Source organism: Podarcis vaucheri, assembly GCF_965113315.1.
Source record: "Podarcis vaucheri genome assembly, chromosome: 10".
In the NCBI taxonomy this organism is placed as follows: domain Eukaryota; kingdom Metazoa; phylum Chordata; class Lepidosauria; order Squamata; family Lacertidae; genus Podarcis; species Podarcis vaucheri.
The window spans coordinates 27,581,804-27,608,059 of NC_138748.1; the positions used below are offsets into that span (position 1 = coordinate 27,581,804).

At 45.8% G+C, this 26,256-nt stretch overlaps 1 protein-coding gene across 2 annotated transcripts in view; it reads right to left on the reverse strand.

Moving 5' to 3' along the window:
• PPM1H (protein phosphatase, Mg2+/Mn2+ dependent 1H) overlaps positions 1-26,256 on the reverse strand; it is a gene marked incomplete at its 5' end in the record, with an annotated part of 89,993 nt that overhangs the window by 10,402 nt on the left and 53,335 nt on the right. For both annotated transcript variants that reach the window (XM_082239734.1, XM_082239735.1), the window contains 2 exons: positions 9,080-9,198; positions 20,610-20,694. In XM_082239734.1, the coding sequence (XP_082095860.1) occupies positions 9,080-9,198; positions 20,610-20,694 (204 nt within the window). The remainder of the gene's footprint in view (positions 1-9,079; positions 9,199-20,609; positions 20,695-26,256) is intronic.

The window sequence follows — 26,256 nt, forward strand, 5'->3', positions numbered from 1 at the left end:
TCCAACTTTACAATGCATTCCGAATTTCTCTCTCTCTCTCTTCATACTACACCTGCTGGATGGTACCATTTTTGCAAAAAAAAAAAAAAAGTTAAGCAAAGAACATAATGTAATTTTATAAACAAGCCCTACCTTCTCATTTTAATAACATATGGGAAAGTAAGTTGGGAAAACATCCCAATTACTAGAAGTGTGGGCCACAGTGTCCACCAAACAACAACACAAATCCATTTAAGAATGGAATCTCATTGTTAATTGGTAGCTGTGAGAAACAGCAGGGTTTGTAGATAAAGGATGGCATAAACCAGCTCTTTTAAGAAAATCCATCAGAAGCTAAAAACATAAAGGAAAGCTTGAGGTTTGATACAGCTTTCATCAGGTTATTTAATGCTCATCTGACCTTGACTATGACATTCAAACTTGCCAGAAATTCTCAGTGCCAGGATCCCCTACACCTTCCAAATAATTACTGGTAAGCCAATATGGAAAGCAGCTCGCTGTTGGAATTAGTACGCCAGACACTTGTAGGTTGATTGGCCTATATGGGTGCTTATACCTGCTGCATGTGCCCTGAGAAGCTGTAAATGACCCAAGGGTCCACTATACATGGAGAGTTTACTGCATACTATTGTTTTGTGCACAATTACTTTCCACATGGGGAGTGTCCTTACCCAGGGTGATAAGAAGCCACCCTGAGAGAAATAAAATAGGCAGGTCTGCTCTGCTTGTATTTCATAGAATCACAGAATTGTAGAGTTGGAAGGAACCCCAAGGGTCATCTAGCCCAACGCCCTGCAATGCAGGAATCTCAGCTAAAGCATCCATGACAGATGGCCATCCAACCTCTGCTTAAAAACCTCCGAGGAAGGAGAGTCCACCACCTCCTGAGGGAGTCCCACAACCACTATTGTTTCTCTGGACACTGAGGGATGAGCATTTAGGGTTCTGTTAGTGAGACCCAGGAAAGCACAGAAGTCTACAGCTGGTGACTCAGATTATGTGCCATTGCAAATAGATTTAAGCATGAAGATTCTGAAATACAAGATTTTCATGGACCTGGCCACTGAATATTAAACTTGGGGAGGGGTCCTGCTTTTTAACCTTGGCTAATGGTTTATTGTTCTGGGACATGGACAAAACTGGACCTGTCAAAGAAAAGGAAGCAGCTCTTTTTCTAGTTGACAGGCTAGCAATTGTTGAAAGGGACTCAAAAATAAGCTGTGAAAAACTGTTTGATACACCTGCCCAGTCTCCCTCTCCCACCACACCATATGCCCCATTTTTATTTTACAGTGCACACCCATCTGGGCAATTTCGCTTGACAGCAAAGCAATAAAACTATGTTTATGCTGTCCATGTCAGTTATAGGCAGAGCACAGTGTGTTAAATATGCTGTGCCATTGCTGTCATCCCACAAACCCAGACAGAGAGAAAGAGAGAATAGAGGAAGCCCTTTTCAAAGCATGCCAGCATGACAACTCTGGAGAAATCCGTTTAATCCAACAGCACCAAACAATAAAATCGCAGCTAAGTGGCAGCTCCACTGCCTTTGAGAGAAATCAACGGCTGCCAAAGCATGACGGAAACTATAGTAAAGGTGAGGCTGCAATATGGCCTTGAGCCTAACGTTCTCTCGGCACCAAATCACGTCAGAATGGCTTTTAAAAGCAAATGCAGGATCGTATATTCTAAAGGCTGTACTTTCGAAAGTTGCTGCTGCTTCCTTCCATCTCACCACCCGCATGGCATTTGTGAAGGCCTCTTGCACTCAACAGGAGCGCTCATTAAAGGGTAGGCGTGTGTGCAGGCTGGCAGTTGGATACAAATTGAAAACGAAAATAGCATTCAACATTTACAAAAGGAAGGCCGGAAAAACAACAACACGCATAGCAGTAGCTTGATACCCCCTCCACACAAAAAAACACCTGGGAGTGGCACAGTAGCACCACCAATTGGCCTTGTCCCATTCTAACTCCACAGAAACCTAACACAGACTATGTTGTAGTTTTTCTCCCCTTTTGACAAGCTGTCCCTACAAGGTTTTTAATTCAGTGATTGGCATTTACCTCCCCACACTTCTTTTTTTACACCCATGCTTTCACACAGACACCATCTCTTAACCTGGAGGAAGAACAACATGGATGTCATTCAATTGTTATACTAAACAGGTATGTATCTTTTGCTCTATTCTGGTGTTGGAAACTGCCCAGAGTGGCTGGGGCAACCAGGTCAAATGGGTCAGGTACAAATAATAAAATTATTATTATTAATAATAATACATCCTAGCACAATTGTCCCATCAGGCTGCTGATGGAATCAGAGCACTGCTCTCCTGGCCATTCACTACCCGTAAGACCTCTGCCAGACAGCTAAATGCAGGTGCAGTGCCAACACCACCACTTGATAGGTGCAATAATGCTCTCTCACCTGTGCTCATTCAGGTTCAGGTTGGAATTTCTGCCACCTGCCCTCCAGCCGCTGTACTTCCTGCTTCATCACACACAGATACCTGGAGTGCCAAGGCAACCTGAGACGTCTGCAGGATCAGTGTGGGCACTTTTACCTGAACTACTGTAGGTTGCCTAGGGGACTATGTTATACGGAAACAAAAGTTCTTGAAGTTCATTCAAGTTTGCTATGTGTTGATTCATACATATTCAGAAGGGTGTGCTAGTAACTCAATGCCCATGGGTAATCTATATTTATGCAAACATAAGCAAGAGGGGAAGTTCTAGTAGGCAACTGCAGGAGGCGTGAACCACCCCTTTTTAGTAAATGGCAGTGGGGAATAAGTAAAGACTTGCCTCTTAACTTTTTCTCCGGGCTGCAAACAGTGATGCATTCTAAAAGGTTTGCTCTCCTCCAAAGTCCCTAAGCTGCACAAGTCTCTTGCTTACGCACTGCTTCAGATTCCAAATGCAATTCCTCCCCTTGAAGAAATAAAGAAACCACAGGAGGGAAACGAGGCCACGGAAGCTGCAAAGCATCTTGTGGAAAGGCCAGAAACAGACCCACAAGGGTGAAGGAGCTAAATCCAATTGCAGCTTGGTAAGAGTCAACGTGAAGGAACTCTGGTTGCTTTTGTACAATGCAATGCATTCTAAGAAGGTGGTGATAAGAAAACAAGTGAGGTCTGAACACAGGATGAAGTAAAACTGCAGGTACTAGAAGTATCCAGTACCAAAAAGAAAGAAATCCCTACAGGAAGACAGCACAAATCAGTATTGTCAGTATTTTACATCCTTGCAAATGCTTTTAAAACGGGGTTCAATTAGCATCAGAAGATTAAGGCTGGAGTGTGCCACTTTTCCAGGAAATGTGAAGAAAGACATCCTTTCGGGAACAATCTCTTTTTTATTTTGCTGCACAGATATGTCATTGATTCCCTTTTCTTGAACTCTGAGACTTAATCCCAGTTCATAAGAATTCAAGAGGAGGGTAATTTGTTACTGTTTTTTTTGGGGGGAGGGTAATTTTATACAGTGGCACCTCGGGTTACATACACTTCAGGTTACATATGCTTCAGGTTACACACTCCGCTAACCCAGAGAAGAGAAATCGTGCTCCGGTGGCGCGGCAGCAGCGGGAGGCCCCATTAGCTAAAGTGGTGCTTCAGGTTAAGAACAGTTTCAGGTTAAGAACGGACCTCTGGAACGAATTAAGTACATAACCAGAGGTACCACTGTAATAGTATTTACTGAAATTCAATAAAACACACACATACTTTCTATATTAAAAGGGGGGCTTCAGTTCTGGAATTTCAAAGCCTGACTAGGCAGGATTCTTCAGTTAGCTGTTTATGCAGAGTAGGAGAAATCAAAGCTAAGGACAAGCCCATTAAGCAACATGCACAATTCGGGAATGGCTATTTTCTTCACTCTTGCTTCAGCTGTGTTGCTGTCCAAGATAGTAACACTTAACAAGCAGGCCAAGGCAGCAGTGTTCCAACGATTCAAACTATCCAAGGGTTAGTCTATTATTACCATGTGCCAACACAGCTGAGTGTATTGTGCAAAAACCTTAGCAATGTCACAGAGAATGACGGCCAGAACACACCTCTCAAGTTCATGTGATGCGATCGCATGAGCTAGCTCTGTATAAGAGACACAACTTCCAGATAAAAGAATTTCACACAGAGGCATTATTATATATTAGGGCATAAGAAATGGAATCTAGAATGAACCTAGTCTGAAACTTGTGTGACACCATTTCAGTTTTATCAGTCATTGTCCTGAACCAAATATTATTTTATTTGCACATGCACTTCCTTATCGGAGGATTGTGGGTTGATTTTGGGTTTCTTGATTAAGCCTGGATTTGTGAAACTGCAGCTACGTGTGCGCTCTCTCTCTCTTTCACTTGTGTGCGTGCACGCTCTCGCTCTCTCTCTCTCTCTCTCTCACACACACACACACACACACACACACACACACACTTGTTCAGTTTAACAAATAAAAAGATCAACCAGAATTCCGCAGACCTCAACTGTGAGATCAAAACTTTAGCTTCTGTTTGTATTACTTGTGTAAGTAGATAGATAGGTGCAACATTAAAATGTTTGCAAGGTTCCAATAACGAAAGAGGAGGGGTGACAACAATTTATAGGAAGAGGAAAATAGAAAATTGCATAAGTTGCATGAGACCATGTACTACTTTAACGAGATAGGTGAAGCTGGAAGTGGTCGAGACCACCCAGCTGGCTTCATAGCTGAATGGGAATATGGACCTGACTTTCTCAAGGAAGCACACACACAGAAGAACATAAGAAGAGCCTGCTAGATTAAGGCAGTGAAACATCTAGTCCTCACAATGGCTAACCAGGAGTTGCTTTATTATTTTGGTTGCCTTTTGCATGTTCTAGTAATGACACCACACTGGCCTCCAGATTGCTGTGAGATTAAATAAATATCAATTAGGAATATTCAGGTACCAATTAAAAGTACTTATTTCCAAGGTGTGTTAATGTGTTGGGAAATGACACACTAAACATATCTTGGGAGGTTACAACAAAACTGATAAGGCAATGCAAAAAATCACAAAAAGCAGACTACCAAAATATATCTTCCCCTGCTCTTCTTTCCCTCAGTTAGGGGGTGACTATGGGGCTTCTCTGGTTTGTTTGTTGTCTCCAGCTGGCCCTGCTCCAAGAGCACTGGCTCTGTTCCTCTGGCATGTGTGCACTTAGGGAACGAAGAGTCATTTGTCATTGCCGGGAGATGTGCTGTACACAGCAGGTCAGATCTCCTCCCCTGCTATTCCTGCAGCCAGAGCTGCAAATCTTGAAAAGATGCAGAACATGCATGTTGTGAGCAGCCATTTATCATTCCAGAAACGTGTTACAAACAGAATACAGGGAGCTATGTTTCTCTGGGGCGCATGACGCCAGGAACCCAAAAGTACCCGTGCAAAGGGCTTTTGTTAAATCTAATTCCGCTTCTATCTTCTGTCTCCTTCTGTTGTCAGTAGCTGCAGATTTAACACAGCAGTCATCTTTCTTTAACCACCCCGCTCCCTAAAACAGGACTGCTGTCTCCATAACCATTATATTTTATTAAAAAAAACAAAAGCTACTTGTTTTATATATATATATCACATACTAGAGGTGGGAAAGGGCTCGTTTAATTACGCACTTGAGATATGTTCCCTCTCTCAAAATCATGATCACTGCTGGAAGTTGAAATGTTTCACTAGGAAAAACAAAGGAAAACAAAAAACCCAGCTAAACACACAGACACCATTTTCCATGGGAGCTCATGAGAATTATACGAATTAGAAAGCAAGGTGTAACTGAGCAGGTGGAAGCATAAGGCAGGCAGGCTGCGGATTGCTCTTTGTACCCTGGAGTCAGACTGTTAGAGAAGACCACTTATCTGAATAAGACTAATAAGAGCAAGCTAATTAGGCCCGTCGGCACTGGCTGGCAGATAAATCCAGGTCTGGGAAAGGGACATTGCCACTTTAAATACTGCCTTGGGATCTGTGGCAAAGCTAATGAGGACTGTCAGTTGGGCCTCTTTTATTAGGCGGCTCTCTGGAGGATAACGCCTAAGGTTTTGGAACCAGGGCTTCTGCACTTGATTCAATAAATCAATTTATATTAAAGAGGAGGGGAGGGGGCAGTGCAGATCTGGTGTTGGCTTCATAAACTATTCTGTGGCATTTCTCAATCTACTTATCCCCTGCTCTGCCAGGCTGCCTGGCTGGCTGGGCTGTCAAGTGCCACCGAGCAGAGCAATAAAGAAGAAGAGAAGCGCCCACAGCTACAACATTTGCTGAGCGCAACATGCAAGTTACACAACGCAAAGCACACATGAGCTGCTGTGTTTAGCGGGCTTCCTCTGGGACTATGTTTTTCGTTTGTTTGGTTTTTTGCCAACTGGAATTAAAACAACAACAAACAAACTAGCTTTAGTGCTAGTTGCAAGAAAAAAGCGAAAAAGGTCAACCCCAGACGAAATTAGAAAACGCACATAAAAGAAAAAGAAACAACAAGCAAGATTAGAATGCAGCTGCTTGTTAAAATCAAATACTCAAGAGACCTGAATACCTGCTCTAGCAGGAAGGAAGGAAGGACAATGCTAACTTGACAGGCATCATTCCATGAAAGCAGAAAACATTGCAGGGTCCCCTCCCTTAGGACTCCAGCCTCTGATTCAGAATGAGTGTGTGTGTGTGCACACGAACGTGCGCGCGCATGCATGCAAGGGGATGAGAGGGGGAGAGATACACCAAAATACATAGATACACAATGGACGTTGCCAGCTAACTGCAAGGAAAGCTTACAGAAACACAGCAGCAAAGCCACTGGGGACAAATGAATGGCATGGGCTGACCCACCTGACTCCTACCAACTTAGGGTTGCCATATTCTGAAGAGCAAAGAAAGAGGACACATTTGCCGACTTCTACTTTTAACTATAGATCACTATGGCAACTCTCATTTTACATACCCATGAAAAAGAGGATGTGTCCTGGAAAAAAGAGGACATATGGCAACCTGTATCATGGCTTTGGCTATTAACCCTTTGCCTGCAGGTGAACATGACGGAGAAGATTTCTGCGTTCCAAAGATGATCCGTTTGGGATCATGGCATTTATTTTATTTCAGTAAAAAAAAAAGAGGGCGAGACTTATAAGCCATAGTATAAGGCCTAAAGAGCAGTCAGGTGGCTAGCTGAGGCAAAACAAGTACAGTCAAACCTCGGTTGTTGGACGTAATCCGTTATGGAAGCCCCTTCGGCTTCTGAAATGTTTCACAACAGAGGCGTGGCTACTGATTAGTTGCTGGAGATTCCTGCACTCAAGTGGAAGTCAGACGTTTGGCTTCCAAAAAATGTTCAGAAACCGGAGCATTCACTTCCAGGTTTTCAGCATTCGGGGGCTGAAACGCTCCAAAATGGAGGCGCTTGGGATCTGAGGTTTGACTGTATGTATTCTGTTCCTGAGTACAGAAAATGAAAGCTGTGCACAAGCCACAGAAGTTGCTCAAAGTACTTTCTCCTTCTCTAATCATCCTCCAGCGGCAGCGGCTGCTACATCAGCCACAACTGGTAGCAGCCTATTGCTGTTCCATGTGAAAATGATGTGAGTATATAAAAGGAAATATTCACGAAGCATCCTGTAAACAAGTCTGGTTTCCTTTTAAAAAAAATAAAAATTAACATGACCAAAAGGTTCAGAAAGAGCACAAAAGTACGTTCTACTTGTGAGAATTTTACGCTTGGATTACACTTCAACATAAAAAGCTAGAACTTCAGGAAGAACCATCTACAGCTTTCCACGTTCAAGTAATATTTGATGTGGGAGGAAAGTCAAACACACAGGACCCCATCTTCATTCTGAAGCGGCACAGTCTTTTGAGGATTGGAGTCTAATCCTCAACATTTCGGGCTGCTTTTATGCTGTTGATTGGAAAGGTTTAAGCTGGCCCACAGAAAAAAGGCATGGGAGACATTCAAAGTACTTAATACAGTCACACGAGAACTGTAATTCAGACTTTTGTCTGAATCCCAAGGACATAAAAGTGTACTTGGACTTTAAAATGTAATTAAATATGACCAGATGGCAAATTTCAGTCAGGTTCTTGTCCTGCAAGAAACTGTGTTCCGTAACTGCAATGCCAGCCATAGTAGGTGTCACAAGGAAGTAGACACTGAGGATAATAAGCATCACTCTCCCATCTATGTAACACTCTGGTAAGTTTAATTCCTGACAAAGTCACCAGCTACAGTGATAGGTGATGCTTGAAGAGAGTTAAGAGTAGCAGCCTTGAACCAACCCAAAGACTAAATGGATGATGAAAGTCCTGGGCACTAACTACCACCTTCAGCAAACCTATACAAGCTGGCCAGCCAATTGCTCTGAAAAAGTTCCAGAGCCCAGGAAAGTGTACAAAGAAACCAGCATCACCTCAAATCAGACCCATCTAGTGTAGATGTGGAAAATAGTTTTAATAATCCAGTTTTGTCTCCTCCCCCCCCCCCCAGAAATTTTCTAATGGGATGCAGCATTAGGGAACTGTGGCTTTTGGAACAATACTGCTAACATGTCACACTAAATTTCATTCAAATCATGGAACGTGCTGTGACACAGCAACAAATGCCATTGGACAATGTCACTACCTGCCTACCCTTTCCAAATATGTGTGCGCTTTGGTTCTTCCACAATTCCCCCAGGAAAACAGCAGCGAAGAACTATATACCAGTACGCTGCCCCAAATTCCATCACTTTTACTCCCACATTTTTCCAAGTTAAGATTATTTCTGGAATCAAATAGCACAGAAATGAGTGCTGAGCATGCACTATGTGCCATTAGTTTTCCAGAAGTGGCTTTTTGCATGACAGCCCAAATATAATGCAGAAATTAACTAGGCATAGGCAAACTTGGCCCTCCAGATGTTTTGAGACTACAATTCCCATCATCCCTGCCCACTGGTCCTGTTAGCTAGGGATCATGGGAGTTGTAGTCCCAAAACATCTGGAGGGCCGAGTCTGCCTATGCCTGTGTTAGGGAAATGCAGGGGAAATGGAACAAACTGCTGTGTGGATGCTGCCCTCTAAAAAATAGGAGGCGTTCTTACCAGCCAGTCATATTGAAGTCTCTGTAGAGCATTCTTTTCCCAACTTCCTTCCTCTGGACCCTCCTTGGAAACTCAAAGTGTGTAAACTCGTTTCCCAGCAAGTGTGGCTGCATATATGCCTACAAGATTAAAAAGGGGGAAATGAAAGAGGACAATCATTATTGGAGCTCTTGCATTGTTATTCTCTGTTTTCAAGGAGAGGTGGTGTCAGGGGTTCAGGAGCAGAGGCGAGGGCAAGGGAGGAAACAGAGAGCGAGGGGGAGGAGGCAGAAGAAAGGATGAGTGACGACGACGACCCGAGATCTCCGAGTCTGTCCAGTGAATCAGAAGATTCACAAAGAGGAGCACCAGTGGCAAGGGCAAGGGGGGAGACTAGGGGGACACCCCAGGAAGAAAGAGCCAGAGGGGACTCAGAGGGGAGCAGTTGGAGATCGGGACCTACGTCACTGCCAGAGAGTAGGGAAGAGGAAGAGCGCCTGGGAACTAGCGCTGGCAGCTCACAACAGGAGGGAGGGCACGAGTCAGGAGTGGCCACACCTTCATCGGGGAGCGAAGTGACGGTTAGACGGAAAGTGGAAGGTTGGGCGCGCGCGCCAAGTTCAAATGCACAGGAAGGTGGCGCAGTAGGCAGCCCGGAAAGAGAGCCAGGTCCTAAAGCCCGGCGCAAGGAGACAGGGGAGTCAGGGGGGTCAGCGTCAGAAGAATCCCGGAAGGGAGAGACCCAGGGGGGCAGAGGGACCCAGAGGAGAACTGTCAGGCGGAAAAGGTGGAGCAGGGCTAGGATATTAAGTTGGTGCGCAAGGGGCGGAGACTCAGAAGGAGCTTCGCCGACCTAAGCATAAGGCGTAGGGTTGCACGCAGCAGCTCAAGAATGGAGACTGTAACTCAATAAAGACTTTTAATCAACAACCGCTGGCTAGCGTGATCCTCTGTGAGCTAGGATCTGGAAGTAACCCTGACAGTAAGCTCCTTCTCTTCAAATTGTGGACATCCACGACCTCGCGGAGAGGAGGGAAAGCGGGTGCCTACAAGAAAGCTCACGAACGGTAGACAATATGACGGCCGAACAGCAAATAACGGAACTCAGAGACGCGGTTTCACGACTGACTGCCGAGGCGGTGGCGTCCAGGAAGAGAGAGGAGGACGCAGCGGCCGCCTACAGGGATCTCCAGGTCAGGTTGGACGTGCTTACGAAGCAGGGGCAACAGACACCCAAATCAGAGGGGATTGGGTTGGGGAGACGCACAGGCAGTCTGGTCTCGCACTTCGATGGGAATTTGCAACAGTACCCCAATTTTAGAGCAGACGTAATGTGTGCACTACAACTACTGCACAAAGACTTTAGAGATGAACAAGAGAAAGTGGGGTTCATCATGTCCCATTTGCATGGAGACGCTAAAGCATGGCTGCGCAATTTGTGGCGGGATAAGGATCCTGCGCTCCAAAATGCGGACGCCTTTATTAAAGCGATGGATGGCTGTTTTTTATCAAGCATTGACGTGGATCTTGCCCGAAGGGAGGTGCACGGACTAAGACAAGGGAGGGCCAGCGTACGGCAATATCATGCCCGCTTTTTCGCTTTGGTCAGTGCCCTGGAATGGGACAGAGATTCGGCTCCCGTCAGAGACCTTTTTTGGGAGGGCTTGAACAGCTCGGTGAAAGATGAGATTGCGAGGGGGGAGAGACCCCGGACCACGCAGGAGATCGTTCAGAGGTCCTGGCGGTGGGAGTGCGGCTGGAAGAACGTCCGTGGAGCAGGGACGAAGGGCGCAGCGGGCGCGAACCAGCCAGGGGCTCCTCCTTCCTTCCCAGAGAAGCAGCGCGTGCGCAATCCACGCCCCCAACAGGGGGAGGGGTGGAACCGATGGAGGTTGGGAGTGCAAGGGCTCAGTCAGCAGCCAGAGCCCTAGCACCGGCAGCAGTGAAAGCGAAGCCTCCTAGAGGGAACAGGAAGTGTTACATCTGCGAGGATCCAGGCCATTTGGCGAAAGAGTGTCCCCGGAGGCTCCACAAGCACACTGCAGCCTCAGCAATGGTGACTGCAGCAACGCAGCAAGGAGAACCACAGCAGGGAAACGACGATGTCTGGCTGGAAGAGGAGGCACTGGGGCCCAGCCAGACGTGTCAGTGAAGCAGTCCCCAGAGATTTTACCGCCCATGGACCCCCTCCCGCCCAAGCCAGTAGTGAGGCTCACCGCATCGCTCCAGCTACCCAATGGAATCACCATGGACGTGCCAATCACCGTCGACTCGGGAAGCAATGCAGACTTCATAGGGCAGGACTTTGTCAACCGGCACGCTATACAGTTGCTGCCTGCCGCGCTGCCACTGCAGGTTGTCACGGTGGATGGCAGGGAGCTGTTAGGGGGGCAAGTGGTGAAGCAGACGCCACCTATGGTGCTGCGGCTTGGAAATCACAAGGAGATTATCAGCTTCAACGTCACTCAACTCTCAGACACGCCTATCGTATTGGGCATGAGTTGGCTGGACAGGCACAGCCCGACGCTGGCTTGGTACCAGAGGCAGCTGACCTTCGGTTCTTCCTTTTGTGCTGAACACTGCATCATGCCCCAGCAAGAAGGGGAGCAAGAGGAGTCACAGCTGCTGCTCGGCACGCTGCAAGCGATTCCCCACAAGTACGCAGAATTTTTGGAGGTTTTCTGCGAGAAGGAGGCAGACAAGCTACCCCCCCACAGACCATATGACTGCAAGATTGACCTGCTGCCGGGGGCGGCGCTGCCCAAAGGGAAGCTGTATTCCATGTCTGAAGACGAACTGCAGGAACTCAAGGAGTTCATTGATCATAATTTGAAACGCGGTTTCATCCGAGAGTCCCAGGCAGCGGGGGGCAGTCCTGTATTCTTTGTGAAGAAGCGAGACACGCCCCAGAAAAGGCTCGTGGTGGACTACCGCATTTTGAACAGTGTCACCAAGCCGTCGGACTTCCCCATGCCCCGAATCGACGACCTCCTCGCGAAAGTACGCAAGGGCAGCGTGTTCACCAAGTTGGACCTGCGAGGGGCGTACAACCTGATTCGCATGCGGGAAGGAGATGAGTGGAAGACAGCCATGTTCACACCCCTGGGCACCTACGAATATAGAGTTATGCCTTTTGGATTGCAAAATGGCTCCCACGTTTTTCAAGCTTTCATGCATCACGTGTTGGCGGGGCTCCTCTACAAGACGTGCGTCTGTTTCTTGGATGACATCCTGATCTTTTCGGAATCGCAGCAGGAGCATGACAGACATGTCAGGGAAGTGCTGAGCAGGCTCCAGCAACATAGGCTTTACGCCAAGCTGGAGAAGTGCCAATTCGACGTGACGGAGGTGGATTTCCTGGGATACAGGTTGTCTGACAAGGGGCTCGCCATGGACAGCGCCAAGGTTCGAGCGGTGTTGGATTGGAAAAGCCCACGCAACCGGAAGGAGGTCCAACGATTTGTCGGCTTCGCGAACTTCTATCGCAAGTTCATCAAAGGCTTCGCTATGCAGACTGCAGCCATTACAGACACGCTCAGTTCCAAGAAAAAGAAGTTCATCTGGACAGCGCAGGCGGAGCAGTCCTTTCAGGCACTCAAGCGTCTTTCCGCCTCGGAGGAACAGCTGCTTCATGTCGATCCTAGCAGGCCGATGAGAGTTGAAACAGACGCCTCGGACAGGGCCGTCGGAGCAGTCCTGCTGCAGAAGGACCCGCAGGGGGTTTGGAGGCCCGGAGCGTTTTACTCCAGGAAGCTCAGCAAGTCCGAACAGAATTACACCATCTGGGACAGGGAGTTGCTGGCTATTCATGCAGCGTTCAAAGCATGGAGGCACTTCCTGATTGGAGCCAAGCACACGGTGCAGGTCTGCACGGACCACAAGAATCTGGAGCACTGGCGCACGGCACAGTTCCTGAACCAGAGGCAGATACGTTGGGCTGAGTTCTTTGCGAATTTCGACTTCCGAATAGAGTATGTCCCGGGGGACACCAACATCATGGCGGACGCGCTATCCCGTAAGCCACAGTATCTGGAGGACGCCACGCCAGCGGCCGCCATGCACATCTTCGCGCCAACAGTGTGGGCGTGCGCTGCGGCGACAGTGGACCTGGAGGCGGTGCGACAAGCGTTGCAGAATGACTCTTTCGCGCAAGCAAAGATGGCTGAGATGCGAAGGGGCACGGCAGCGACCAACGGGTTCCAGCTGAGAGATGGATTGCTCATCCGCAAAGGGGCCATCTACGTGCCGGGAGACGAACTTCGCGCCAAGGTACTGCATCAGCTGCACGACGCGCCCACTGCCGGGCACTTTGGCAAGGAGAAGACGGTGGAATTAGTCGCCAGGGATTTCTGGTGGCCCGGAATGAGAGGGGAGGTCGCGGACTACGTGGCGAGGTGCGACACCTGCCAGAGGGCCAAACCAGTGCACAGACCGCCGGCCGGACTGTTGGAACCGCTGCAAACTCCGGTTGAGCCATGGGAGAGAGTCGCCCTGGACTTCGTCACGGATCTGCCCAGCTCGAGGGGCAAGACGGCCGTGCTGGTGGTGGTGGACTTGTTCTCCAAGATGGCGCATTTCATCCCGTGTGCGAAGGTGGCCACGGCGGAACAAACCGCCAAACTGTTCATAGACCACGTGTTCAAGGTTCACGGTCTGCCACAGTCTATTCTGTCCGACCGCGGGCGGCAGTTCATCTCGAACTTCTGGCAGAAGCTGATGGGCTTCCTAAACGTCAAGATCAACCTGGCGTCGGCGAGACACCCGCAGACCAACGGGCAAGCGGAGCGGGTCAATGCCATCATGCAGCAGTACCTGAGATGCTATGCGAATCAACAGCCTGCGACGTGGGTGGATTACCTGCCGCTCGCCGAGTTCGCCTACAACAACACGAAGCACGTGTCCACGGGGGTCACGCCGTTCTTCGCCAACAACGGGAGGCACCCCAGAACCTTCCCGGGACTGGAAAGACTGGTGGAGGGGGAGCCGCAGACAGCAGATGCGTTCGCGTCGGAGTTGCAAGAGGTTCACGATCAGCTGCGGCGGCACCTGGAGCTGGCCAAACACGCATACAAGGTGCAGGCAGACAAACACAGAAGGGTTGGCGAAGAGATCCAGGTGGGAGACTGGGTCTGGTTAGCAGCCCACGCAGTGCCGGCCAGGTCGTTGGCCAAGAAGAAACTAGGGCATAAGCAACTGGGGCCCTACCAAGTCGAAGAGCAGGTCAACCCGGTGGCTTTCAGGCTGGCGCTTCCGGAGGGTTCCAGAATGCATCCGGTGTTCCACAGATCGGTGCTCACTTCCTACAAGGCACTGCACAGGTTTCAGGAACCCGGCACGGCGCCGAGTCCGCTCCGAGAGGGAACCAGGCAACGGGGAGTGGCACAGGAGGTGCGCCTCAACGAAGTCACGGAGATTTTGGACTCCAGATGGGGGGAAGAGGGGGTAGAATACCTTCTCGCTAAGGAGGGCACCCCGGCCAATGCCAACAGCTGGGTGCCGGGCTACGCTCTAGATGAACCTCTGCTCAAGGAAGAGTTTCATGCCCTCTTTCCCCATAGGCCAATGCCGGCGGACTTTTTCGACGACTGGCTTTTCACGCCCACGCTTTCAGCCAGCACGTTCCGGGGGTTCGACTCGGATGAGGAACCGACATGAGACGCCCGTTCCCCGGAGGGGTCACCCTCGGGATCTGCCTCAGAACCCTCGTATTGGTGGGATGATCGACCAGAGGAGCAGTGGCGCAGGAAGTGGCTGGAGGGTCCAGGACGAGCTACGCCTACAGAAGGAAGCGAGGGAGAGACCGACATGGACTTTTTCGGGGACAACCAGGGTCTCGAGCACGGCGGCACGGAGATGGAAGCAGAGGTGACCGTCGTTGACGAGAGCAGGGAGGAAGAACCGGGAGTCTGCGGATGGAGGCCGGCCACGGGAAGCGAACTGTACCCGACATTCGTCCCTTTGACACTGCAGCACCCAGTTCCCGCACCGGAGGGAGGGGAGGGGGGAAGGGGGGGCTTTGAGGGGGGGATGGATGTCAGGGGTTCAGGAGCAGAGGCGAGGGCAAGGGAGGAAACAGAGAGCGAGGGGGAGGAGGCAGAAGAAAGGATGAGTGACGACGACGACCCGAGATCTCCGAGTCTGTCCAGTGAATCAGAAGATTCACAAAGAGGAGCACCAGTGGCAAGGGCAAGGGGGGAGACTAGGGGGACACCCCAGGAAGAAAGAGCCAGAGGGGACTCAGAGGGGAGCAGTTGGAGATCGGGACCTACGTCACCGCCAGAGAGTAGGGAAGAGGAAGAGCGCCTGGGAACTAGCGCTGGCAGCTCACAACAGGAGGGAGGGCACGAGTCAGGAGTGGCCACACCTTCATCGGGGAGCGAAGTGACGGTTAGACGGAAAGTGGAAGGTTGGGCGCGCGCGCCAAGTTCAAATGCACAGGAAGGTGGCGCAGTAGGCAGCCCGGAAAGAGAGCCAGGTCCTAAAGCCCGGCGCAAGGAGACAGGGGAGTCAGGGGGGTCAGCGTCAGAAGAATCCCGGAAGGGAGAGACCCAGGGGGGCAGAGGGACCCAGAGGAGAACTGTCAGGCGGAAAAGGTGGAGCAGGGCTAGGATATTAAGTTGGTGCGCAAGGGGCGGAGACTCAGAAGGAGCTTCGCCGACCTAAGCATAAGGCGTAGGGTTGCACGCAGCAGCTCAAGAATGGAGACTGTAACTCAATAAAGACTTTTAATCAACAATCGCTGGCTAGCGTGATCCTCTGTGAGCTAGGATCTGGAAGTAACCCTGACAGGTGGTAACTGTACACAAATGATGAACAAAATCTCAGAAGCCCACTATTATAAAGTCTTAAATAACTTCCACTGGATAATAAGTCTCCCCCTCCCTACCCTCAAACCTTTGAACTACTGCAAAAACATTTTGTCACCTCTTCTGTCCTCAACTTACACCACTGCTGTGCTTCTGCAAATTATTTGCAGTTCAGGACAACTTGCCTATAAAACCTGGTACTGTACATAGCTGAGGGTAGGCATTGCAATGTGGCTCTTCCATCACCTTTGGCACCAGTTTTGGCCCTCGAATTCTGCATGCACTACTGCCATTTTAGATGGGCGCTACATAAAAATCTCTTTAGACAAAAGGCTCTGCCCCTATAATGATGGAGAGGTAGAGATCATAAGCCATGTTCTCTTACGCTGCCCCTGTTACCAAGATATAAAGATAACTGCCCCGTTATTTGAAGGAATGCCTAGAGGTTCTAACTTGGAATTGTCCAGTTGCAAGATTTTGCGCAGCAGCCTACAAGATACGCCAGTTGTTCTCGCCTACTGGGTCTACACAGACTTCCTGTTTCTATTTTAAATTGCTACATCTTCAGTTTTGCTTGCCTACCATTCTATTTTACTTTGTTTCATCCCTATTCGTATTTGCTTTGTTTGTTGTATTTGATACAGCATGCTGGTTTTTAACCGTATAATAAATCACTGCTACTACCATGCACAATGCTCTAGGCTTTTGTACTGTCAGCACCGTTAGCTTTTCTAGGTCCTATTGACCAAGTGTTGGGAGGGAGGGGAACAAGGATGTCTGGATTCAGTCCAATCAAAGTCCATCAAATTAAACTGGGTCAGCCGTCTGTTCTACACATGGGTCTGTTCTAGGCTGGAACACAGCATGTACAGCTCAGGCTTCTAGATACTGGGGTGGTTTTTTATATAAACTTTCCTGTATACCCCACCTGTTTACGTAGTACCTGTTTTACATGGGGATTCTGAGATGTGGTGCCATTCAGAATAAAACATGGGTATTAACTTCTGGTTTACTGCTGTATCGATAAATACAGAAGAACAAGCACATGGCGTTTGAGCTTGGCTTAACCTGAGTGTCCTCGGCAAATGAGCAAATTAAAGGAAACATGCAAGCTATTTGCATACTTGTCAGAGTATCAGTACATTCGCTGAAATAATGGACAGCGCATGCTTGCATGAAGCAAACCGAACAAAATTACCCGGAGATCTGCTTAGTTCAGCATTGTCACCAGGAGTTTTAATACCCTCAGCTTTCCATGAATGGTTCCAGTTCATCTAAGCCAACCAAGGCAGTTAAAAGTTTTCCTGGTCTTTAAAAACAGCTGCTGTGCTTAAAGCAAACCTAAAGAGCTATTGGGAAAAATGTTTGCTTGTGTGTGTAGGTATATGTGTGGGGGGATGGAGATAGTTAACTTTAATTTGTGTTTTTTTTAAAAAGTTTGCTAATTTATCAAGTGTTTGTAATAGGAGCTCATAATAAATTTGGAAGAAGCTAGGTAAAGTTTCCAACTGGGAAACAAATTTAATTTTTTTAAAAAGGAAGATGAAAAACCACAAGACCTCCTTGCAACAAGAGTCAATATGCAAATCCATGATGGAAGAACTGTGGGAAATAAGTCATAGATGGCTCAGAGCTTAGAACACAGAAAGCAACTTCTAAAACTGGGATTGGTAAAATACTAGAAATTTATGGTCTAACTTTTTTTTGCAAGTCATATAGGTTCAATGGCTTATTTGAGATTCCTCTTGCTTGTTGACAAGAGCCTAAGTAATACAATAATATTCTTTTTTCTTGTAATAACTAAACTGATATTTCAATTTGTGGACAGGCTTAGTGCTTTTATATATAATTTGCAAATAATATCTTATGTGCTTTCTTCAGAAACTGCTAAATGGAAGAGGAGAAGGGAACATACTCAGGCACTTCTCTGTAGCAATTTAAAAAAAATAAATTTTGATATGCACAAAATCACTTTTATTTATTAAAATATTTATACCCTACCTTTCCATTTAGAAATCCTCAAACTGTTTAGCAAGAAATATTAAATTAAGAAACAAGTCACATGCACCTTGCTTTAATAGGATACCAAAGAAAAGAAGCAGATTAAATATGAAGGGAAGGGGAGGGATGGAGATAGGAGAGAATCAAATCTAAGGATAGGACTTCTGAAATGTATTTCTTCCTTGCAGAATGTTCTGTCAATATTAAGCTATAACAATTTTAGACAACCGCAAGGAGAAGTGCGTGAGTGAAAAATGCTAAATCTAAAAAGTGGTACAGAATACTCTTGGGAGAAGTATTGACATTTGTTTTTGAAATCATTGATTGCAGGAGTACCGTACTTGAAACTCCTGACCACAAACCAAGCGTAGTCATAAACCTAACAGCAGTAGGTGAGAACTGGTCAGAAATACCAACGGTCCTAAAATTATCTTCTACATGTTACTTCCAGTGCATTTGAAAGGATCTCTCTAATGTGGTTTCACACTTCTGGTATCTCCCACCTACTTCCTTTGAACGTGATAGCCATAACCCAAGTGCATTTGCTACATACGGAGATGCAGTAAACAAACAAAGGTAAAGAAAAGAGTTAGGGGAAGTAGCATAAATATTTTTCAAGGCAGCTGCTATTTTCAGATCTAACCAGAATGAACATCAAAAGAGGCTGAAGGGGGGAAAGACCCTCTCAGGCAATGTTTTATCTCTGCTTTCTTCAAATGAAACCCCACTCTCAAGATGCTACAGATCCCTGCTAATTTAAAAGACAAACACGTTGGGGTTTTTTTTTTTTTGCAAATGCAGGCAGCATAAATATTTATTGCAGATGCTTTGTATTCATCACTGTGAAAAACGAGACTCCAAAAGTAGCTCTTCCCTCTGAAATGTTTCAGACTCTGGCAATGTAAACAGCAATATAATCAGGGCACAGAAGAATATAGTCGCCTCCCCGCAATCACCACAACCACACACATTTCTTTCAGCATTTATAGCCAGCGAAGCATTGTTCTACTCAGAGCGAGCATTTCTGAGAAAGGAAAGGCCATCTGGCCTATACAAGCTTGTCCCCATCAGCTTCTGGGCACAGTGGGAGAGGACACTAATGATGACACGCTGGTTTTAAAGTCAAGTTTCAGAGTCAAGTTTCAGAGACGGGGAGAAACAGGCTGGTTTGGAGCATCTGCCTGAAGTGCCAGTTGCACTGGTGGAATTTAAGGCACAGGCCAGATGCCACAGCCTGACAAAAGGGATTTTAGGGTGCGTGTTTTCTTATACCCACAATGGCAGCTGAAAGGGCAAGGATGACCATTGCCGGGTTGCCCTTCCAATATCTGCCAATTCTGGAGAGCATAATAAATTGGGTTAACTGTCAGTTCTGAAAGATCCAAAGTACCCTTTCTCAGAGTAAGCCTAAATGTATCACTATTATTGATACCCAGTAGGGCTGGGCAATATATCAATATATCATACAAAACAGGTTAAAAGTTCACAACGTGATAATTGTTTCATAATATTTGAGCTGGCAATATATCGCCAATGACAATGTGTTTAAGGGCTAGGCGGTATCTGGTTTCCAACATCGCAATAACTCACCAGCTAAACATTGCAAGGTTACCACCAGGTAAACCTAACAGTATCACCAGCTAAACAATGCAATCTACCACAATGTCTGAAATAAGGATGTGAACTATACGGAGGCGAACAGAACAATGTCCTGGCAACTGCTAGTACGTAGGGAACTAAAACGGATAAATGACTATATTATCAATAATCACACACTCGGTTTCACCAGCAGGCAAGCCAAAATGCATCACAACAGGACTTTTGGTTTGGGGCTTGGCTACCAAATGGTGGTAATGAGGACAATCCAAAGTATGGTGATGAGTCAAATGCAAATAATCTTGGACTGCCAGACTGCCATGAGTCCTCACAGGCCACTGCTGCTATTGCTGTCACTCTCTATCACCACCACAAGGCCTTGCAGGTTGTCACCGCTACTGCTGAAACGTACCACAGTCGTGGCAAGCTGTTTCTGCCACTGCTGCATCTGCCTCCTAGCAGACCTGCTGGCAGTCTCAAATTATTTGTATTCACTACCATTTGGAAGCCAAGCCCAAAACCAAAAGTCTCATTTGGATGCATGTTGGCTTGCCTGCTGTTGAAAGTGACTACTTTTTAAGATGCTGTCTTTAGACCCTTAAGCATTAGCAATTGCCAGGACATTGTCCTGCTTGCCTCTGCGTAGTTCCTTCCTTATTTCAGGTATCATGATATATCGATATATCACGATGTTCAGCTGGTGATATATTGCAATATTGAAAATCAGTTCTCAACCAGCCCTAATACCTACTTGCCAACTCAAAATGTAGTGCAGATCCCCTTTCCTACAGCCTGATGGGAATGGGGCAGCACATCTCTGCATCAGCTTTGCTAAAAGACCAGTAACTTTTAGTTCCTCCTCATCTTGAAAATCTTTCCATTACGGCTAGTCATTACAAGAACTCTGTGACTAAGAAATCGTGACCGAGTTTGCTTTTCCTTCCTCCTCCATCCCAATTCCTTTTCCTTTTGTATGTAAGCCTGTAAGCCTGACAGCAGGGTATTTTCACCCACATTTCTTCAGCCTTTTTTGGCTGAAGTGTGGGATAACAATATAGTTCCAGAAGGGCAGTACAAGATTCATTTCAGATAAGAGCTGAGAAGGTGATAGCTCAATGAACACCACCACCCACTAATCCAAATCTTACCAGATACTGAAGACGCTGACGTTCTGTTTCTGGAGTGAATTCTGAAGACACTGGAATGACTTCTCCATTTCTGATTATTATTGCCCTGCAATATAAAAAACAACAACACACAGTTAGGGAGTGAAGGAGAGCAGTCCCTTTGGGTCCGTATTTTAAAAAGCCTAGACCCAACAGTGTATTACTAAAATTACCAGACACACTACTTTTCCATTGTATTTAATCCAAACATTAAGAAAAGCCTATTTGCCTAGGGGACATTATAGCACAGATTAGAGGACAAACCAATGTATGCTGCGGTATCTCTGTGGTGTCTGGTGTGCTGTAAACCGTCTGGCTTCAGATGACTCATATAAGTTGCTTTCCAGTTGTATGTCATGTCAGAACATAACCATTCTAGCAGCAAATGGAGATGGCATAGCAAATCCTGTCTAAACAAAAATTTAACTAGGTACCTGCCAAGGGAGACAGGAAATGGGATGATTGATAACTGAACTGTCTCTCTCCCTCTCATCTCAGAAAAGCCTACCCGCAAACACCAATGGGAAAAGAAAATCTTCTCGAGCAATGGGCATTTTCCTGTTATTTCCATGATATAACTGTCACTCTAAATCCTTATGAAGGAGACATCAGACAAAAAGCTATAATTTGATCTTATATGACCTTGAAAGGTAACTGCCCCAATAGTGCAGTCAGGATGTTTGTTGCATCCTAATAGTTGGAAGTTCATTCTTCTTTATGTTTACAAGTTTTACCTCTTTGTGTAGTCTGGCCCATTATTTGCTCAGAGAAAGGGAAGGCAGAAAATTGCAAGAAAAGGGAGGGGCTATGAAGGAGAAGAGGACGCAGGTGGCGCTGTGGTCTAAACCACAGAACCTAGGACTTGCCGATCAGAAGGTCAGCGGTTCGAACCTCCACGACAGGGTGAGCTCCCGTTGCTCGGTCCCTGCTCCTGCCAACCTAGCAGTTCGAAAGCACGTCAAAGTGCAAGTAGATAAATAGGTACCGCTCCAGCGGGAAGGTAAACGGTGTTTCTGTGCGCTGCTCTGGTTTGCCAGAAGCAGCTTAGTCATGCTGGCCACATAACCCAGAAGCTGTCTGCAGACAAATGCCGGCTCCCTTGGCCAGTAAAGTGAGATGAGCGCCGCAACCCCAGAGTTGTCCGTGACTGGACCTAATGGTCAGGGGTCCCTTTACCTTTAGCATTGCCTTTCTCAGCAAGTTTTGGATTATAACCTACGGCTGCCATATGTCTGGAATTTCCTGGACATAACCAGGATTTGTCTTTTTTGCAAATAGCATCCAGGCAGAATTTCCGAAAATCTGCCAAAATGTATGGGAAAAACTGGGCGTAGGGCCACAACTTTTGTGCCCAGATTTTCACTTTCTGAAATTCAGCAACCCTACTATATAACTCCTATCAGTTGGTTCTGTTTCTGTTTTAGTTTAGAGTTTGATAACATGCTAAACTGTGACTAAACTGTGGTTAATTTTAAGTAGATAAGGAAAACAAGCAAGTGTAATTAATTATGGTTTGATGTTAAGCTTTCCCCCCACTAACAATAGTTAAAATGAACAGCAGCTTATCCAGGTTCAGCTGATACAACAAGCTGCAGTTAATCTAAAATGAGAGCCTTTTATCTCCTATTTGCAGCCCCACCGGTGGAGGGTGAGAGAGGAAAAACTTAAGGCTTGCCTAGGTTTGTTCTCCTTATGTCTGAACTAACAATCTGATTCAACAATAGGTGGATCAGATGTAAGTCTTTCATTCATTTGAAATATTGCATTATGGTTTTATGCGAAGCAGAGGAATCGTCTCACCAGCAATTTATACAGGACTTGCTTCGTCCCTTGTTCTCTAGAGTCTAGAGCAACTGACTAACACACACACACACACACACACACACATGGGTAGAGACCCATCAAAATCAATAACAAGTCCTAAGTAAGTAATGACCTAAGTGGGTCATGGTCATTAATTTCAGTGTGTCTACTCTTGAGTGAAAACCTTTTATCTATAAGGAGCTTAGAAATGCTTATGCAGTTCTCATGCATAAGAAAATGATCACACAAAGTAAAACAGAACAGAAGTAGGGCATTGTGATCTGGGAGAAGTTAATACTGTGGAAGTAACCTGGAATGACCAAAGAAAGATTTATTCTCAAGAGTGACTGGCTACCCAAAGGTTGTTTCAGTTTGCTTGTTTTTACTTCTTGGACCCATAAAATCTATTTTGAAATGGTCTCAGATGACCAGAGGAGCAGGAGGAGTGATACTACACTGAGTAACACAACAAAAGTCCAATGCACCCTTTTCTACACTTTCCATTTTTCTCTGCAAGCACAATCATTGAAATAATGGTTTAAAGCAAAGGTAGAGTACTAATGTATTTCACTTGGATTCAATGTTTCACAAATATTTAAAATGTCAAAGACTTGCACGAAATCATAATGCACCTAAAGCTGTATTTCACTGGCGAGAAGGGCAAACAAAATCTCTGAAAATGACACTTAGTGGCTGGAATCCAATGAGCAGCTTTAATACCCAACAGGATTGTTTGCTTTTACTTTCTACTTTCAATGGCAGACCACCTCCGCCCCTTGCCATGCCTTCAAACTGATTTTGAAATGCCCCTTCATTTCTGGAGAGGTTTGCCATACAGAATTCGGGGTGGGCATGGTGTTTTGAAAAACATATGTTCAAATACCTCCCAGTCACACTGAACAAACTGCACAGTTCTTTGGATCCAGGCCAGGGTATTTTTCTTTTTAAAAGCCTGGAGGGAAAAGCTGTTTTATCATTTCAGAAGGGGGAAAAAGAACCAAAGAACATACAGACTCTAAGGACAAGAGAGTAGATATGCCTGCCATACCTTGAGAGTCAACCTAATTTTTTTCTCAGCCTACATTATTTTATAGATGACTGGATTTTTAAAAATGATCCTGAATTTTCAATGAAATTAATTATTATATTGGATTGCACATCACCAACCTAGTGCTTAGCAACTGTTTTGGACTATAAGTCCCATCAGCACCAGCCAATGTTGATGGGAGCTGTAGTCCAAAATATATGGTGGGGACTAGGGTTCAAGAAGGCTGTATAATCACACACAAAAATGTGTGTTATGTGTTTTTGTTTTAAAACCATTTATTATAACTCAGGCACTCTCATTAAGCAAAATACATGAAGTACCCTACTACATTTCCATCACCTCCTTCCATTCACCATGAAACCTTCTTGCTCTGTAATAAAAATATCGTAGCTCCAGATCTTTATTGGTTCTTTCCTGGAAAACATAGGTACAACTTGTGATTAAATATGTTGCTGTTGTGCCCATCTATCTGAATGCAATTACTGCCTGTGAACAAGCCAGTTCCAAGAAGTGAGAGCGTTTTTCAAAAGGTCAGCCTGTTTGGACAAGGTAGCCCAGTGATGAAGCTTCAGAAAATGCCACCCAACTTGAAATTGTAAGCTAACCATAGGAATATTAAGAAAAACAGGAGTTATCCAAAGGGTATAAGTGGTTGATTGATTGTGCCCAGAGTAAAACTGAAGATAGAATTTTAGAAAATGGAATATATAGATTTTTTAAAATAGCCATACTCAGAAATACAACTATTTGTTTTATCAAGCACGACAACAGCAACACCTAAGACCATTAGGCATAGTACAAAAATGAAAAGTGAAATGGACTATCTCCTCAGGCTTACAATCTGATCAAAGGCATGATGGAGGAAGGCAAAAGAACATCATCCAGAAAATGCTGGTTGAAAAGTGGAAAAAATGTGTTTTGAAGAGGCACTTGAATGTACTAATGGACCAAGAGAGTGAGATGTCAATTTTAAGGGCATTTCTGCAGTAGGGAGAAGCAAGCAATGAGGAACGCAAAAAGGATTTCTTAACGGTAAGGGAACATAACGTAGAAAAAGAAGGGAAAAGAGAAAGCAAGAGATAAAGAAGTTCTGCAGACATTTTCAAAATATGGTAAGCTGAAAAGGAAGGACAAGGAAGCCAGTGAAGTCAGCCATATTAAAAATATAATGTTGAATTATTTTTAATTATATTGTATACATCATATACATACACTGGGGGGAGGAGATAAGTAGGGAAAACGCCAAATGTACGATGGCCAGCAACACTGGAGACAGAAAGCTCAGTGACAGGGAGAGCAACAAGGAGGATGTTGCATGAGTCTATGATAGAAATAGTAAGAGTTTTGATACCGTGAGTAGGCAGACAAGAGCAAATCCTAGCTGTATCAGTCAAGTGAAAACGGCATGAGGTGACTACAGGATGGACAAACAGGCAAAAGGAAAGAGAAGAATTAAGTAAAGTAGAACTTTTAGGAGTGGTTTCATGCATAATGCTTGCAGCATTTGAATGGTGCAGTTGGTTGGTAGGCAGATAATGTACATGTGTGGATTCAGAGTCAGGTTGAATGCTGGCTTCAAAGAGCATATTATTTGGATATAAAGTATTGATCTCCCAGGCTGAAGCTGAAGGGCATGCTTCTGGTTCTCCTGAAGACAGGATTCCACAAACTTGGGTCAACAGGTTGTCCCAGAAGCCTTTCACCTTTGTGCTCACATTTATGGCTATCATTGCATGTGTACCAGTTACACTTGAGGTTCTTTGCCTGGCACTTCCAAGTAAACTGAACGTCATGGGTTAAGCTGATGTTTTGTTGTGGGCAGAGGAAGGAGGGATGACTGAAGTTTGTTGCTGTTACTGCAACTGTTAAACCTGAAATTCAATAAGCCTTAAATAAATTTAGAATTAGGAGGAGATAACCATCAACTAAGAGCTTTGATCACTGGACAGACCCTGTTAAAGGCTCTGCGTGGGCCATGTGGCAGACTCATGTGGCTATGTGCTATTCAGCAGCTGCTATGTCGCTGTTATGACATTTGAATTGGCCTCTAATCAGTCTCAGCAGATGCCTGCCCAGTCTCATCCAGACTCTGCCAGCAGCACTTCTACTGCTGACGACGACAAACCCTTTCTGTAGAAATGTTTTTTGATTCACGGACTATCAATTCAACACACACACAACCACACTTTAGAGGCACTTTGACAATTACTTTAAAATGCAGTCAATGAAAAGTACAATCTACTGAGAGATTGAGCAGTTAAGAGCGTTAAAGAAACACTATCCGGCTTCGTAAATTTTCTGTGGCCTTCAGAGGTGGGATCCAGACCTGGTAAGGCATTTGCAAAAACATTCTTCCATCATTAACATTTATATATTTAGAGTCTGGCAGAATGATTAAATCAACCAAACTGGCCACTAGAAGCGTTATGTCCTAAATTAATGCAGAAATTTGATCATTTCATTTCAAGGCAGGATTGAACTGACAGAACCGTGTACTTCAAAACCCTTAAATATGTTTTTGAAGGAAATATCTAGATATGAAAACTACTGGATTCTAAGAGCCAAGGCGACTCAATCTGTCATACTCTGTACTGACATTTTACAAATATGCAGTCAGATTCTGTAGTACCACTGCTAGATGAGGCAGGCTGACTTATGTTGGTGAGATGAGAACATCAACATTAACTGAAGGGCCCTCAGTGATTAAATATCCCTACATAAGGTGCTCCATCTTGAACAATACATCTTTCAGCCCGAAGATACATCTTTCAGATTAAG